We start from the raw sequence: 17,282 nt of genomic DNA, 5'->3' as shown, positions 1-17,282 counted from the left end.
CGATATCCAAATCGCCAATGACATCGATTTCCCTAATTGGAAGACCGGAGAAGTAACTTTCCGGATGAATATGAAGAAAGAAGTGCTCGACTTTGTGTTTTTAGGCTCTGCCAGGGTAGTGGTTAACTACCCTGGGGTTTGGAAGCAATGTTTTCAGTGCAGATCACTCAGACACCTAGGCACAGACTATCCCAAGAACAAGTGTAGGAACTGCATGGTGGCAGGACATGCCCTAGCTCAGTGTGAAGCACCTTGCCTGAAATGTGAAAAAACAACCCACAAAGTAGACGTTTGTCCTAACAGGACACAGGCAGAAAGAATATGAGGCACCATATTGCCAGCCCAAACAACCACTCCAGTAAATAGTCCTGAACCCACAAAACAGGACTTTCCCGCTACAGGAAAAACAGCAGAATGGCCTCAAATAACGGAGCCAGAAGATTTTCCAATCCTCCAATCCCCAGCTATCGTGACAGTTACAAAAGGAAATCAGCAACCACTAGGAACGAAGAAGGAACAACAAAGAAAAAAAAAAAAAGAAACGTAATGCACAGAAATCCCATAATATCGATTGTGTGGTTCTTTTACGGGAGTGTGAGATTCTTTTACAATAATAAAAATTTAAATTATTTGAAATTTCTTAAATAAATTTTGACAGAACAGCCACATGTAGGTTCGCTAAATGTAACGAACTGGGAGTGTTGACTAGGAAGGATAATCGTTAAAAACCTGAATATTCAAAAAATTCTCAAAAGTTAAAGCAAATTTTGATAAAGCCACTTCACTTTAATCGTTGAATATAATGATACAGGGATTATAGCTTTCTCACCGACCCGAATCGCTAACAAAATTAAAATGAATTTTATTAAAGTTAAAATTTATTTGAACTAAAGTTTAAAAAATTCTTGCATTTTACAAGTTACTAAATTCTTAGTAACTTGTAATAATTTTTATAAGTGGAACTATCTTTTAGGAAATTAAAAGAAACTCAAGATAGATAAGAAAATAATAAAATAATTCAGAAATAATTAGAACATTTAATAAGTATTCAAAAAATATCTTTACAGAATAACAGAAAATAAATTAAATAAATTTATATATATTTATTTAAATTATGTAATTTATTTAAATTTATGTAACTTAATTTATGTAATTTATTTAAATTACATAAATTAATAAATAAATAAATAAATTAATTAATTATAAATTAATAAATTTAAATTACATAAATATACTTGAAATTTTTTAAATTAAAATTTTAAGGTTTTTGATTTCATATTCACAAAATTAGAAATAATGGTCTTAATGTCTAATTCCGCACATATATCATTTTCAATAGCTATTAACGCCAAACTAACAAGCCTTTTTTGTGCCATACTTGTTCTTAAGTAGGTTTTAATCAATTTCAACTTGGAAAAGGAACGTTCACTGCTCACTACACTAACAGTTAAGGTTAATAGTATTCTTAAAGCAATTGAAAAGTTAGGGAAAGATAAATTATTGGACACAATAAAATTAAGAATATCGAAAGGGCTTTTGAATATTTAAATTATCCTTCCGAAAAATATCCCGGAAAGCACATAACGCGTCGTATAGTTCTATTGCATTTACGTTTTTATTGTCGCAGTCCTTCAAGAGAATCTCTAATTCGTCACAAATTTTTCGTAAATCTTCGTTATTAATTTGTAGTAATCTATACAAGAAATTGAAATTATCATATCTTTTAGTTGTTCAAAACGTTTTAACAAACACATTGCAACGTCTGGAAGTGTATAAAACACATTCACTCTAAATTTATCTTCTGGCGATTGTGGCGTTTCGTCATGATGCTTGGTCAAATTGTCGTGTCTTCTATCATCGTTGAACTTCCGTACCAGTTTTAAATTCTTGTTCTCCCTCCACCTCTTCACTCAGTTATTTTGCCGTTTTTAGAACTTCTTTCAAATTTGTATCTGATCGATACTCTTGTAAGAATATTTTTAAGTTTACGATAGATTCTAAAGCAAGTGTAATGTTCATATTTTTGTCTTGAAGCATTATACTCACAGGGTTTATTCTGTTAAGTAAATCATACCAAGTTATAAGAGAGAAAATAAATTTGTAGGCCTTTATTTTAGCATATAATGTTTGTGCTTCATGCTGAGTTTCTTTATTAAAATTTTCATTATTTAAAATTTCAAAAAGTGCATCATAAATTTCTCCTAACTGATATCGTAGAGGGCGGATTGCATTAATTTTACTTTCCAATCACATTTCTGATGGCTGTTTCAATGTTAAATGTTTTACGAACTTTAAAAGGATTGCCCAACGTCTGTAAGAGAATGAAAAGAATTGTATATTTTTCTTGAATAATTGCAAAGAAACTAATTGTATTTGCATTCACTTTGGCTGTATCATTAATGATTAAATTTAGAGTATGAGCAGCACATGGCTCGTAAAAAGCTAGAGGATTTTTGTTCAAAAGCAAATTTTGGAGCCAATATTTGTCCCATTGTCATACCCTTGACCTCGTATGTCTTCAGTGGGAATGTTCCATTTTTCCAGTTGTTCCATTATTGTTGCACATAAACCACGTCCTGTGGAATCTGATATATCTGCAAAATCTAAAACGTTTTCCCTGATCTTGACAATTCTATTGTCACAGGAAACAAAGCAAATAATAATGATCATTTGTTCTGTTTTACTTGCATCAGGTGTGCAGTCTAAAATTATGGAATAATATTTAGATTTTAGAATTGTAATTGTATCCCTGATTGCGTTACTTAAAGTTGCCAATATTTCATTTTGACTGTCTTTACTCAACCAGTGTACTCTATTGTTTTGTTGTAAGGCCCTTTCAACATGATTTTCCATAACGGGATCAAACTTCCCAAACAGTTTGACTAATTTTAAAAAATTGCCGTTATTTCTTTCATATAATTTATCAGATGATCTGCGAAAAGCTAAATTTCGGCTACCAACGAATTTTATAATTTCATTCAAGCATTCTAAAACACTCGTCCAATGTTTCTTTTCCATTTCATATATGCTTTGAGTTTGGAAATCAATAGTAGTTTTTTTTTTTTTTAAATTTTTATCAAGTTCCTTCCATTTTAAGAAATTTTTCATGTGAGTTAAACTAGTCTCATGTCTATGTAAAGTTGTACTTACATTTCTCCAATCGTTATAACCTTCTACAAGACTCAGTGGGTGATTCAGTAGGTGCGACAAGTTTGCAACAAAAGCAAAAAACAGAATTTAAAGTTTCGGAATAAATGAGCCATGTTCTTGGCACAAGCTCCCGTTTTCCATTTTTCTATTATAATACGTGTCGCCAAATTTACGACCATATGTATCTCTGGGATATATTATATTTTTATTTAACAAGCCCCATTTCAATTAAAACAACTCGTAATTTTTCATCGATATTTCCCTGTTCACCTGGATCTAAATTCACAGAGACTAACAATGTATTAGTGTCGTGGTCAACTACAACTTAATCTTGTTGTAGTTGACTAAATCCTAACTATTTTTCACTTAAATCATGTTCAATGATCTGGTTCAATAGTTGCAATAGTACCTTCATGCAAACTGGATGATGTGCACGGTTCTTCAACTCTGATTTCTGATGTATCGAGTTGGTTACAGTCTGCATCAGAATATTTTAACAAATTTATTAAGAGCCCCAGTTTGTTTCTTAATATCTGCTTCTTTTGCAGCATGACACTTATGATTTTGTGCACCGGATAACTTTTTTTAAAATTTTCGATTCCATTTCTATTTTATACCCACAAGAAATTATTACACAACATGACGCAGTGCAGACTATTATTTCGTCCAGAGACGAAATAATAGTCTGCACTGCGCTACTGTCAGTAGCCTACCGAGATGCGTACCATATGACTGGTTAACTAGCAACAAATGTTTTGTACGAAAATTCGTTTCTGCGCATAAAAACTGTTCACTGTTTCACTTTAGATAGACTGCAGTAGACACAACATTCTGCAGGCAAGCATTTAGCCTGCTCTAGCTGAAAAATTGTAAACAGCCGGCTGATCGAAGAGGCGGCAATATACATTTTTTTTTAATTTTTATTCAGTGTATACGGCCTCATTTATTTTAATATTGATCATTCTAAGAATTATTTTGTTTTTATGATAAAAATTTTGTTTCTTAAAAATTAACTTACAAACCGTTCCCTGGCGGCGGCACCCCCATCCTAACGGCGCCGCATGCCCACTTCCGCAGGCCCTCCAAACGACCCATTATACCAGAAGAAGGAGAAACAAAAAGAACTAAACCAGACAACGGAAGCCCAGCAGAAGCTTCAGGTTCTGAGGAGGAGGAGGAAAGCGAGACCAGAACAGAAAACCACACAGAAATGGAAGAAGTAATCCCCATCAGAAGAAAATGAGCAACGAGACAACAAAAAACCTATGGAAGAAACAGATTACTTTTTTGACGTAGTACCCTAAATAGTTCTGTAATTCTAAAGAGCTTTAAAGGGCCTCTCAAAACGGCAGAAAAACTGTTCAGTAAAATGTGTGGACAGACTTATGTGTTCGTCGAACATGTTGTTTATTATTTTAACGGTATAATAGAACACAGAAACTAAGTAAATAATTAATTTATTCACTTGATGCTGATATTTCGCTGGTATTATAACCAGCATCTTCAGAGCACAAAAACACTGTTTGTCACAATACGCGAGACTAAAACAACATGGTGTACATTAACAAAATTGTAGCAGCAACAGAGACATATTCACAAAAGTAAAAAACACAAAAGTACTACACAGAAACCCATATAAATCAGAGAGATTGTTCTTAGAGGCGACAGAAGCCCTAAAACACACCCCAAATCTCAACAAATATGGCTGTATTAACTTGCCGAAGATCTGGGAGACAGTCATATTAAGGAAAAACTAGCACTTTTCTAGGACTCTAGCAATATATGATAGCGTTTTTTTTTTTTTTTTTTTTTTTTTTTTTTTTTTTTTTTTCAGATAGAGGGCGCCAAAATCAGGACTCTAGTCTTTGTGTTGCTGCTACAATTTTGTTAATGTACACCATGTTGTTTTAGTCTCGCGTATTGTGACAAACAGTGTTTTTGTGCTCTGAAGATGCTGGTTATAATACCAGCGAAATATCAGCATCAAGTGAATAAATTAATTATTTACTTAGTTTCTGTGTTCTATTATACCGTTAAAATAATAAACAACATGTTCAGTAAAATGACTATAGAAGGGGAACCGACTTTCTCATTCTTTAAAAGGAGCACAAGACTTAAATGGGGAGAACTCTATATCAAAGATATAACCAAAGTCGTGCATCATCAATTAAACGGTCACCTAGACCTAACGAGGATGAGAAAAGACAATTTTGCAACCATTGGAGTCGCTGACACAGTCAGACATGGAAAGAGATATCCTTGGATCATGAGGGAATTTGCCAGAAGAACTTGACCGGAAGATGATATCGGTCTTTCTTAAAATCTACACGGAATTTTTATAACAGCTATTGGAAAATTATTTTAGCTCAGGTTTGATGACTAATCCACATAGGAGGGGTAGACTTGAGAACCTGAGCAGCGAAGGCTTACTGTAAGGCTGTGCAGCTCCTCGTGGGCTGTATCACTCGGGCCAGGCTCTTTTCCCCACTCTTTCATGTCTGAATTTTGCAATTCACTCGTTCTTTTTTTGTTTGTGTAATTTCTCTTGCTATATCCCAGTTCTGTTCTTTGTTCATTTGTGTGTTCTCTTTGTATTTGTTTTTTCCTGTTTTGTCGGTCAGACATCTGAAGATGGCTGGCCAACGAGAGCTGTGAGAACGGATGTAGGGAGATGATGTCGGAGATCTGCTTGGCCACAGACCTGTTAATAGGTTGTGTGGGCCAAGCAGGTTGAGTGAGGCCTCTTTAATACCTACTACTATCCTCTCTACCTTTTTCTCTTCCTCTCTCACTATCTGCTGACCCTCAGCACAACTTTTAGACTCCACAGGCCGGTGATGAAAGATATGAACTCCCATTCTTACTCACTGATGAGACCTCAATAAAGGTTGAAACCGGTCTGGGTAGTGACCTTCTCTCATAATGTATAACAGTAATATACAGCTCCTTGGAGCTGGGTTTCACATTATGAGTAAATACCAAGAACAGTGATCAGAGCTTGCTCCACCCTTGCTATGAGTTGTCTCAGTGTTGCACTATCCAGGTATTTGCTTACGCTTGGACTCGCCGAACTTTATATAGTTTCTATATTCGGCATGAAACTCTGAATTTCTTATTCGGCTATGAAACAATATGGGATGTAATATCCCTTAACTTAAATAAAAGTATAAATTCCATTTCGCCATGTGTCCTTTCCTCCTTCCAATCTACATCACCATAGTTGAAGTCTTCCATGATAATTGCTCAGCCTACATTCATTGTGCTAATCTGCTGATGCATGTCATCCACATCTTCTCTTCTGGACTCCCAGATCTATATCAGCAACCAACAATGTATATATATATTTTATCTCATTGGCCTCTATCTTACACCAGACATCCTCAAATGAACCATTTCAATCAGATCTACAAGCTTCCTTAACTTCTTTGTTGATCGGAGTTCTTCAACTATCATTAATAATGACCCTCCCAATAACTGCCCTATTTCTTGACCTGTTTCAATCTTCTCTGAAAATACAATATCCATTACATTTTATCCCTGTAACCACATCATCCTCTGACAACCAGGTCTCACTGATGCCAATAATTTTTGGTCAAGTTGAGCTAACAATGCCAAACACTCCGCTCCCTTATTTCTGGTACTTCAGACATTTGTGTACATTCATTTCAACATCCCCTGAAGCCCACAATCATTCCTTCACTCATCTGTCCCTGGGCTGGCTATTTCCGCACAGTCATTCCTGCACTCACACTCATTTTTCTCAGAGTTAGCTAGACACATGCTTGATTGACAGCAAACCGCAACTACTATCATCATCTACACCAGGGCTGTCCAACCTTAGGTAATATGAGGGCCACATTAAAAAAAGTATTTATCCGAGGGCCACATCACAATGTGCATCTAGTAATTTGGTGAGCAGCAGAGACACAACCTGGATAGCTTAACAAACGAACAACACTAATTGCATGCTCACGTTCCTCGTGAGCATGCGACTAGTGTTGAAAAACATGTGAGTATACTGTGATGTAAAAACACCAAATAAAATTACCAACATCGAGATTATCGATTAGTGATAGAATTAAAATGTCTAAAATGCTTGATTCAAATTGTTATTTTATTTTTTCACTCATGAAAATCAAAACCCACAGGTGGGTCGCACAAAATTGCATCGTGGGCAGTATGCGGCCCACAGGCAGTGCTTTGGACTGCCCTGATCTACACTAATACCATCTACTGCCCACTACCACCACTAGTATTTTTGTCTGTAAATTGTGTGTGTGTTCTCAAGTCCAATTTGTCCGTATGCACAGTGTAAAAACCCAAGTTTCCAGGAGAAAAAACCCTGCTACCTCTGTATGAGATTGCCTAAATCACCTTCAATTGAAAATCACCTATATAAAGATTCCTCTCATCACAACAAGAATCGAATGTAGGCCTTTTCCAATTGAAGGGTGCAACGTATTGTCATTCTTCCAACTGCTACAGAGGTGCATTGTTTAACTTAATTTCTGCACATCACTGGTGCACCCAAGGAGGATAGGAGCCCCCCCCCCACAAAAAAAAAAAGGAAAAGGGAAAAAAAAGCACTAGAAAATTTTCCAAAAATCTTTTCCTAATTAAAATTAATTTTTTTATTTATGTTGTGTCATGTCTTCTATTTCTATACTACTTATGAATTAACGGTCACATAAAGCGGGAATACCCTATAGTTACTGGGAATCACGGCTCCTGTGAATGCAAGGCAAAAGAGGTAGTGCTCGGGCAGACCAAGCACTACTTCGTTTGCCCAAGCCAGGCCAGAGGAGATCACGGGTTTCATGTATTGCCAATCACTGCACATTCTCAGTCATAGGTCGTATGCAATTCATAGTGTCTATTCTCAAATCGTCAACTCAACTTCCACCCCCCCCCCAAGATTAAATCCTGAGTGCACAACTGCTGTACATACATATTACTTGCTAAATTATCGCTTTCTTACTTTTATTAATAGTAAGAAAGAGAGTCAGAAATCTGCTATGGCACAATATAATGTTTGCTGTCCTTGGGTCAATAAACCAACCAACCCAAATCTACCTTTCACAGTCTGCCTCTCACTAACTGGCAGTTTGTGTGAGGCACACTGTGATGTTACATGCTAATTATATTTTTTGTGCCAATGAAGATGCCTTGGTGATGAAGGCAAAATATTGGCCTATTAATCTCATTAGCTAATAAATTTACTTAATTAATAGCTTTAGATGTCTGTTTTCTCACTAAACAGCATGAGTGATAATAGCATCAATACCAGATTAGTGATTCTACAAGGCTGAGGCATATTGCATTCTTATTGTTTTATTATCTTTTTGTGTATGTCTAACCCATTAAAGGTTGTAAGCTGCATAATACATCAGTACAATGGAAAAATAAAAATTTGTTAGTCATTTTTTTTGTATTTTTTTATTTGTTATTTTTACACTGTCTGAAAACCTTGCTCTAGAGACCAAACATGAAACTTTTTTTCGAGTTGCTTTCTTGAATAAGTGGAGGGAGGATAGTCTCACTCCAGGCAAAAAAAATCATCTCCTGCCCCTACAGACAGTCATAAACATCCCTGCCCATGGAAAAATTTTAACCCATAGCCTGTTCATTGGAGAGTGAATATGCTTGTCATAATCACCTGCCCTGTAGTTTCCACATATACCCCTTCTTACTGAAAATCCATATTAATATTGTATACTCTTTGGTAATTATGGTAAACTACTTGCCTAGATAATATGCTTGTCACTAATCCAAAACATCAGAACATTCATAAATATATATATATATATATATATACATACAGTATATTGTTTTAAAATTTTACTTAATTTCTTTAACTATGAGTGTGATCTAATTCAAAATTTTAGATCCTGAGATGTCAGATGATCACCATATTAGCATAAAATTTTAATAAATTATCTCATATGTGGTTAGAAATTTGCTTACTTTTATATTCATAAACACTATTTATTTTCCCCAGTAGAGCTGCAACATCCTAGTTGTTGCATCCAAATCCATTGGTACACGAGGAACAGCTGGAGTAAAATAAATCTTGTTAGTAACAAAAGAAAATAGCAGAGTAAAGTTAATACATGATCACTACAGATAACTATTCATATGCTTCATTATTATTCACTAATACTTAATAATGTTTCTGTATTAATTCAATAATACAGGATTATAATAATATTATTATTATCCCATGATGAATCAAACCACTCATCATGGGAGATTCCACTGTCACATACACACATGGTTTATCATACCACGTGTTAAATATATTTATCTCCACACTCTCAAGCAATGCTTTCCAATCACTTGCCACTCTCCATGCAAAAAATCTACTCCCCCACCCCTTTGCTCACACTCTCCTTATATAGCTTCCTGGGATGACCTTTCATTCTCTCCTTGTCTTCGCCCATTCTGTACAAAACCTCCTCCACATTAATCTAGTAATAATCCCTTAATTTATATGTCTAAATCATATCTCCTTCCTCCACCAGGTTCTGCAAATTGCATTTTTTTTTTCAATCCTCATACTCAACATTCCAGAGGCCAGAAACTACCTTAGTCAGTGGTCTCTGCACCCTTTACAGTACATCTTTATCTTTTTGAAAACCAGGTGACTAAATGTGAGCACAGTGGATAATGGAAATTATGCAAAGGGCACTGACTTGTAGAAGCCTTGCACAATGGAACCATAACATCCTTACTTCTGCAAGTCAGTGCCCTTTGCATAATTTCTGTTATCCACTGTGTTGTCCTCACAATTTTAGCCATATGTCCCCAAAATGTTAGGTCCTTGTCCACAATCACTCTGAGATTTCTCATCTCCTCTACCTCCTCCAAGATATTTCCACCAGTTGTGTATTCTACATTCCATTGTTGCTTCCCAAATTTTAAAACTTTACACTTTGCAACACTGAATTGATAACCTCACTCACTTATCTATTCAGCCAGTGCATTCAAGTCCACTCATAAAGCCACAGTATCCACTCTACTCTGCATAGTTTTTCCCCCAACTTTGCATCATCTGCAGACAATGGCATATCACCATTCAGACCTCTCCCAATATCATTAGCATACAAGTTGAACAACAACAGTCCCAAAACAGACCCTTGGGATATATTTCCTCTTCTGGGATATCACTCCTCCACAGACAGCTTATTAATACTTATCAGATAGCCATCAGTGCACTAATCTACTAATCTAGCCCCATCTGTTCCAATTTTAATTACCAGCTTATCATATGGCAATTTATCAAAGGCCTTTACAAAACCTAAATACACTCTTGTATATGCATCACTCTTATTCAATTAATTTATCACCTTGTTATAATAAGAAAGCAGATTGCTAAAACATGATCTTCCATTAACAAACCCATGCTGACCATCAAAGAGTATTTTACTGTTGTCAAACCTTCTGGTTGTCAAACCCTTTGCTGTTGTTAGTTAGTTAGGACCAAGATTCAGAATTGAATCTTGGTCCTAACTAACTAACTCTCTAGCCCTTTAACTACAACTTCAGGCACAAACTGGCCTATAATTCAAAACCTAAGTCTTATCACTTCTGTTATGAAGTGGAACAATTTTGTCCTTTGGGAACCTGACCCAGTGCAAGACTCATATTAAAAACATTCCAAAGCTGTTGTTAACTCCCTGGAATATTCCCTCATTACATGTGGCAAAATGTCATCAAGTCCTACAGCCTTATTAACATCGTTTGTTCAATTTGTCATATACCTCCTGCTCAGTTAGTTCCTTCTCTTTCTCACTTCTCACTGCATTCAAGTTTTGCATGATGTCACATTCACAAGAATGAAATACTTCTTTGAATTGCTTATTAAATACCTCAACTATATCCTCTACAGTGATCATCATTCCACAGCTTTCGCTAATCAATGTCATCCTTCCATAATCGTTTTTTTTTTACCCTTTATATCAAAAAATCTCCCTAGGGTTTTTTATTAGCTAAATGCTGATCTTTTGCCACCCTTCTCTAGCGAGTTGCTTTTCTTACCTGCTCTTTGTATTCCTCATGTAAATGGTTGTTACTACTCAACTTGTGCTTCTTCCAATAATACCTTGTTCTTCTAGATTGCATGCCTGCTCTGTTTAACCTCCTGACCTTTGGAAATACATTCTGATATATACCAAAGTGATGTATATCTATATCTATATATATATATATATATACACACACACACACACACACACACACACACACACAAATATATGTAGATATACATAAATATATATACACATATACAAATATACCGTATTTGCCGGCGTATAAGATGCACTTTTTTTCTTTGAAAATAGGTCTGAAAAACAGGATGTGTCTTATATGCCGATACTCAGTTTTTTATTAATTTCCTTTCTGGAAATTTTCTCTGTTCCGAGTTACACGATTTCTTTCTTGCTTCCTTGAGGTGTGTGAGAGCATTCCAGTTATGGATAGATAAAATTTGGTCTAGGCGTCCTGGCAGACTGTTGAAGAAGCCTGCCCTGCTAGTCTGGGATCAGTTTCGTTCTCACATAATAGATGTTAAAAATAAACTCAAGGAATTGAAAACTCAGTTAGCTCATAATTAGTTAGATGTCTGTGTTTATAAATGATTTAAGGGATTTATGAAGAAGTGGAACAGCTGGATGCAGTCTTCAGATTTTGAGGATATGCTGTCAGTAAGAAGGAAGAGGCCTAGCATTTCTCAAGTTTGTGAGTGGGTCAAAGCTTCAAGGGATGCTGTGAAAACTGAGACAGTGGTTAAATCATTTAAGAAGTGTGGCATTAGTAATGCACTGGATGATATAGAGGACAATTTGTTTTATGAGGACTCAGATTCTGATTTAGAAGAGGTTTCAAGTGTCACTTCATTTAGCTCTGGAGATGAATTTCTGGGTTTTGACAAAGAAGATTAAAAGGTGGGTACTACTCTTTCCTAGTTAGATTAGGTATTTGTTGAAAGTTTTTTTTTCCTAAAAAATGTGTACAAAAAACAGGGTGCATCTTTTAGGCCGGTGCGTCTTATATGCCGGCAAATACGGTATATACAAAGTTATTACACATAATTATATTACAAAATTACATTATACATAATTATACACTAGTACTTACCTATTAATGTTTCTGTATTGTTAACCATGCTACCAGCCAAGACGTCTATAGATGTCAAGGTTATCATGGATGCGAAGTGCATATTAAAATTTTAATACCGTTGATATTACATTGAAATATATGATGGATACGAAGCATATGAGGATGCGTATTTGATTCATAATGGCCAGTAAGGTGGTTAATAATACAAGGTCATATTATACTGCTTTACTATCTGCACTCTCACCATTCTATCAGGCAGTGCATTCCATAGTCCAACCAATTTCCATGTAAAAAATCCCTCTCAATGTATCACTTCTTTTTTGCAACTTCCGTGTGATAGCTCCTTGTTTTACCATACGAAAAAAATCTTCCCATTATCAATCGTGTAAATACCTCTCAACAGATTAAATGTCTCCATCACATCACCCCCTTAGTCTTCTATCCACTAAACTCTGCAGTTTGCATGCCCTCAGTCTATCCTCATAATCAATGTTCTGCAGTCCCAATATCATTTTTGTTATCTGCCATTGCACTCTTTCCACAGTTATTTCATCCCCTTTAAAACCTAGAGACCCAGATGTGAGCACAATAATCCACGTGTAGGTCTGATCAAAGCTTTATACCATTGAATTATCATCCTCTTATTTCTGATAGTCATCCTTATCAGCATTGCAGCATTCTTGGTTACCTTCACTGCCACTAAACTTCAAATTTATGTTGACCTCACCCTAAGGTCTCTTGCCTCCTTCACCAACAGAGCATGCAACCTCCCATTGGTGGATCAAAAATTTTAAGACCTTACATTTAACTGCATTAAATTGACATCCTCATTCATTTGCTCACCACTGTCCAACTTATTTGAATCCTCCTGAAGGGCTACAACACTATTACTAATACCCATTTCAAGCTTCACATCATCTGCAAACAAAGGAATATCTCTCTACGATCCAATGACAATCTCAAAAATGTTAATCATAAGTTTAAAGGTCTTAGTACTGAGCTCTGTGGAACCTCACTTATGACCTTTCCTTTTCTTTGATACTGCTTCCTTATATGCAACTCTGCTATCTATCAAAGTTGTATATTCAATTATCGAAATAAGTTTGCAAAATAAATAAACTTATCATGAGGTGTCCTGTTAAATGCCTTTGAGAGAGGCGAGTAAGGCAGCATATGCCTTTCCCTCATTGACCACCCTTAAAAATAAGCAGATTTCTGAAACAAGAATTCCTCTTAAGAAACCGTGCTGATCACCCTCATTGGCTCAATTTTATGTATGATCTCTCACTAATTTCTCTAAAATTGTAGATAATACGGAAGAAATACAACTAGTCTATAGTTTGATGCCTTCATTCTGTCAACAACCTTAGACAATGGCACCATCTATCCTCATTCCACTGGGTGCTTTTCCAGCAGCCACACTTTCAGTGAACAGCTAGTCAGCAAAACTGTCAGTTTCTTGGCATATTCCCTTAAACACATAACAAAATCCCATCCAGTCTCACTATCATATTAACTTCCTGAGTACTTAGTATTCAAAATGCACTCTTCTCATGCACATCTAAACATTCAATCCTCCTCATTCCTCTAGCAATAAAATCAGTTTTACATAATGAAATATGCCAATAAAGCAATAAACAACTCCATTTTAAGGCAGGTACAGTGTTAAGATGCTTTTTAAATATATTTATAAATGATTTAGGTTCAAATATTAAGAGCAAAATTTCTCTCTTTGCTGATGATGTAAAGTAGGCCAAAGTAGACAACTATTCTGGTGATTTAAGGTCTTTTACAAGGGAATTTTAAAATAATGGAAGGGGAAGTGGGACTTAATGTTAACAAATGCAAATATATCTGATTTCCTAAAAAATATAATATTAGATGGATATAAATTGACTGGACAGGCTTAAAAAAAGTTAATGAATATAAAGATTTCAGAATTTTGGTTGATAGGAAATGGAAGTTCAGGAATCACATTAGTAAGGCAATTAATAAGGCTCAGTATAACATCAAATGAAGCTTCACTCATAAGAGAAAGAAAATAGTGATACCATTATACATGCCTTCAATAAAGCCAATACTGGATTATGGTTCACAGTTTTACTTGCTAAAGTTTTTTGTGGCTGCTAAGAAAATTGAGGAAATTTACATAAGACTGACTAAGAATTATTTGAATTGCATTATGATAATTATGTGCACTGATTAGTTAGTTGCAATCTGATGAATAAAAGGAGAAGAGATTTAATTGAAGAGTTTATAATTAATTTCAAGATATATATATATATATATATATGAGATAGTAGATTTCCTGCTTTGGGCTAAACCATGGTGAAGTAGAGGGCATGATAAAATGATAATCAATGTTCTCATAATCAATCCCCCATAGCTCGGGGGAGGAGGGGGGAGTAAGGTCCGCCTGGGCGGCACTTTTCACGTGAGACACAATTTTATTTTTCCACGATTCTTTTATTTATATTAACTTTTTAATAAAATTAGTAATTTTTATTATTTAATTAATAATTATTTTTTAACAACTATACTTACAGCTAAAATAAACATAGTGTTTTAATTTATTTCCCTATATACGTCGTTTTGACTTTTTGCAGTATTTTTAGCGTGTATTGAGAGGGGCGACAAACTCAGGGATCGCCCCGGGCGACAATAGCTCTAGCTACGGCACTGCTTGGAGATGCATCCATTTTATAGCAACACAAAATTAATAAAACACTATGAATGTCAACTTGTTTACACTATTAACCCTCATCCCATTTCGCTGTTTTCGATCAACGTAAACCATGTCGGTGTGACTTTTGTGTCCGGATCTTATTAAATAATGTTTTTATTGAATAATTAAGCTGACGTTCACGGAGCACATTGTTAATACATTCCAAAACACAAGCAATAACAATAGCAAAAAAAATTATTTAAATAATTTTTTAAACAAATAAGCGTTGGAAAAGAGCAAAATTTTAAAATTCATATCTCCTGCTTGTAGATCAAAACCCTTTTTTTTTTTTTTTGTAGGTAAATGTATATACATTAACACAAAATTAATGACATCATCGTATCTTTAAATTACAATAATTATTTTTGCAATTGAAAGTTGCTAATTTTATAGCAATCGTAAAAAGGTAAAAAAAATGGTATAAACGCATGCTTTTTTTTTATTTACATTATTTATTTAATAAAAATATTCATTCGAAATGTATCGTTTACGTTACTCGCAACAGATCGAATGTTTTGATTACTTTGCAAAACAATAATAGTCAAAATATCGTCCGTTATAAGCAAGCTCCATGCGTCTAATGGACAGCGAATATTTAACGCATCTCCTCATGGAGACGGAAAATGCATTCGAATATCCGATGATCGACGACCACGTGTTTATGGAATATTTGAAGAACACTTGACCGTTTCTACCTCGAATATAAGGTCTTCGTCCCACAGTTGGAGTAACTGGTCGCTCGAAGTTCTCTTCGTCTTTCTCGGTGTAAAAATTATCGCCGCCTTTCGCCGCCTTCTTCTGTTTCTAAGTGTTCATGTTCTTCCTCGGACGCCTCGCTCTCGACATAATTAATGGGTTCACGCTTGCGGAGAGAACAAACAATCTCATTTGAATTGCGAAGAGCCATTTTTGGAACTAAAAATTTCGAAAAATTACATTTCTCAAAAACTTTTTTTTTTTTGCTACAGTTATTGTAAAAAAAAATTTAACACTTACCTCACCCTTCTTAGTAATTTTTGCACAAAAATATCACCAGACACAGTAATAAAATGAAAAGAGCACGAACTCAATATTTCATTTGACACCCGTTGCTCATGTCGGTGGGACTTTTTTGTCCTTCAGCAACTTCGAGACCTCTTTACACCTGAAAGGACAAACCGAAACTAACGGACTACCAACCTACATTGTAGTGCTCGGCCTAAAGTTTTATATATATACCGCTATCACAGATGGTGCTACCTGTCCCATCCTAAAAGATATTACAACCAATAGTTTTCGGCCAGACAAAAAAGTCCCACCGACATGGGCTGAGGGTTAATAATCATCGTAGAGACATTTAAAACATGCAGCACTCAACGAAAATAGTGAACTAAAACCAAATTGTAAACCAAAACCAAAATTATTGTGAACCGAAACAAAATTCAAACCAAAAACTTGAAGATTCGGCTTGTTCGGACTAATTTGTTCGCTACTGTATACTAAGAAATAGTAACTTTGATATTAATACTTTAAACTAGGATTGCTAAAAATTGATTTGGAAACGAAATTCTGGTCGGATGGCAAGAGTGTAACCAAGAAATCTGGTTTCTTTAATAATAATATATATTTATTAAAATAAATAAACGCATAAAATGACAAAAGCTGAAAATCCATTTGTAAGCTATAGTGATCACCACTCCCAAAAACATTTTTCTAATATCACCTGTGAAAACTATATTTGAAAAGTAAATGAGAGAAATAATTTTTGAATTTTGAAAATCACTTCCCTGAGCCAAAAACGAGTATATATATATATATATATATATATAAAGTTTTTTTTTCCCTTGGGTATACTATACGTTAAACATACCAAGCAATTTTATAAACTTGATTTTAATCCTTTTTCCCAAGTAAGCAAATAAACAAGTAAGTCAAGTTTGAGTCTGAACTATGTTCAGGTGTGAGGCAACTCGTGGTAAAGGTGGGCAGGTCTGATCACTTTCCCTTAGTATCTCCCATAATGCAAAGCACATCTCCTTGCGGATATGTATGATGCTATGCATTAAAGGAAAGGGCCACTACCCAAACCGGTTTCGACTTTTATTGAGGTCTCGTCAGTGGGAATCAGACCCAGAGATGCCAAAGTTGAAGTAATGCAGAGCTTATAAATTTTACCTAATCATACATCTCTGCTAGGGGATGTGCTTTGCATTAGGGGAGATACTAAGGGAAAGTGATCAGCGCTTACTCCACCTTTACCACGAGTTGTCTCAGACCTGATCATAGTTCAGGTGCAAACTTGACTTACTTG

At 35.2% G+C, this 17,282-nt stretch overlaps 1 protein-coding gene across 3 annotated transcripts in view; it reads right to left on the bottom strand.

Moving 5' to 3' along the window:
• Positions 1-17,282, bottom strand: part of LOC150099427 (protein vein-like) — a 384,314-nt gene that overhangs the window by 51,812 nt on the left and 315,220 nt on the right. For 2 of the 3 annotated variants that reach the window (XM_090403331.1, XM_090403332.1), the window contains exon 6: positions 9,115-9,203. In XM_090403331.1, the coding sequence (XP_090259457.1) occupies positions 9,136-9,203 (68 nt within the window). In that variant the 3' untranslated portion in view covers positions 9,115-9,135. Of the gene's footprint in view, positions 1-9,114; positions 9,204-15,719; positions 15,855-17,282 lie in introns of those variants that run through there. The other variant, XM_090403333.1, reaches the window with a different exon arrangement.

This window comes from Typopeltis vanoorti, chromosome 14, assembly GCF_054136105.1.
Source record: "Typopeltis vanoorti isolate ZY-2024b chromosome 14, IOZ_Tvanoo_1.0, whole genome shotgun sequence".
In the NCBI taxonomy this organism is placed as follows: Eukaryota; Metazoa; Arthropoda; class Arachnida; order Uropygi; family Thelyphonidae; genus Typopeltis; species Typopeltis vanoorti.
Note: the sequence above shows the minus strand (reverse complement) of the source record. Positions and strands in the feature narration are given on the sequence as shown.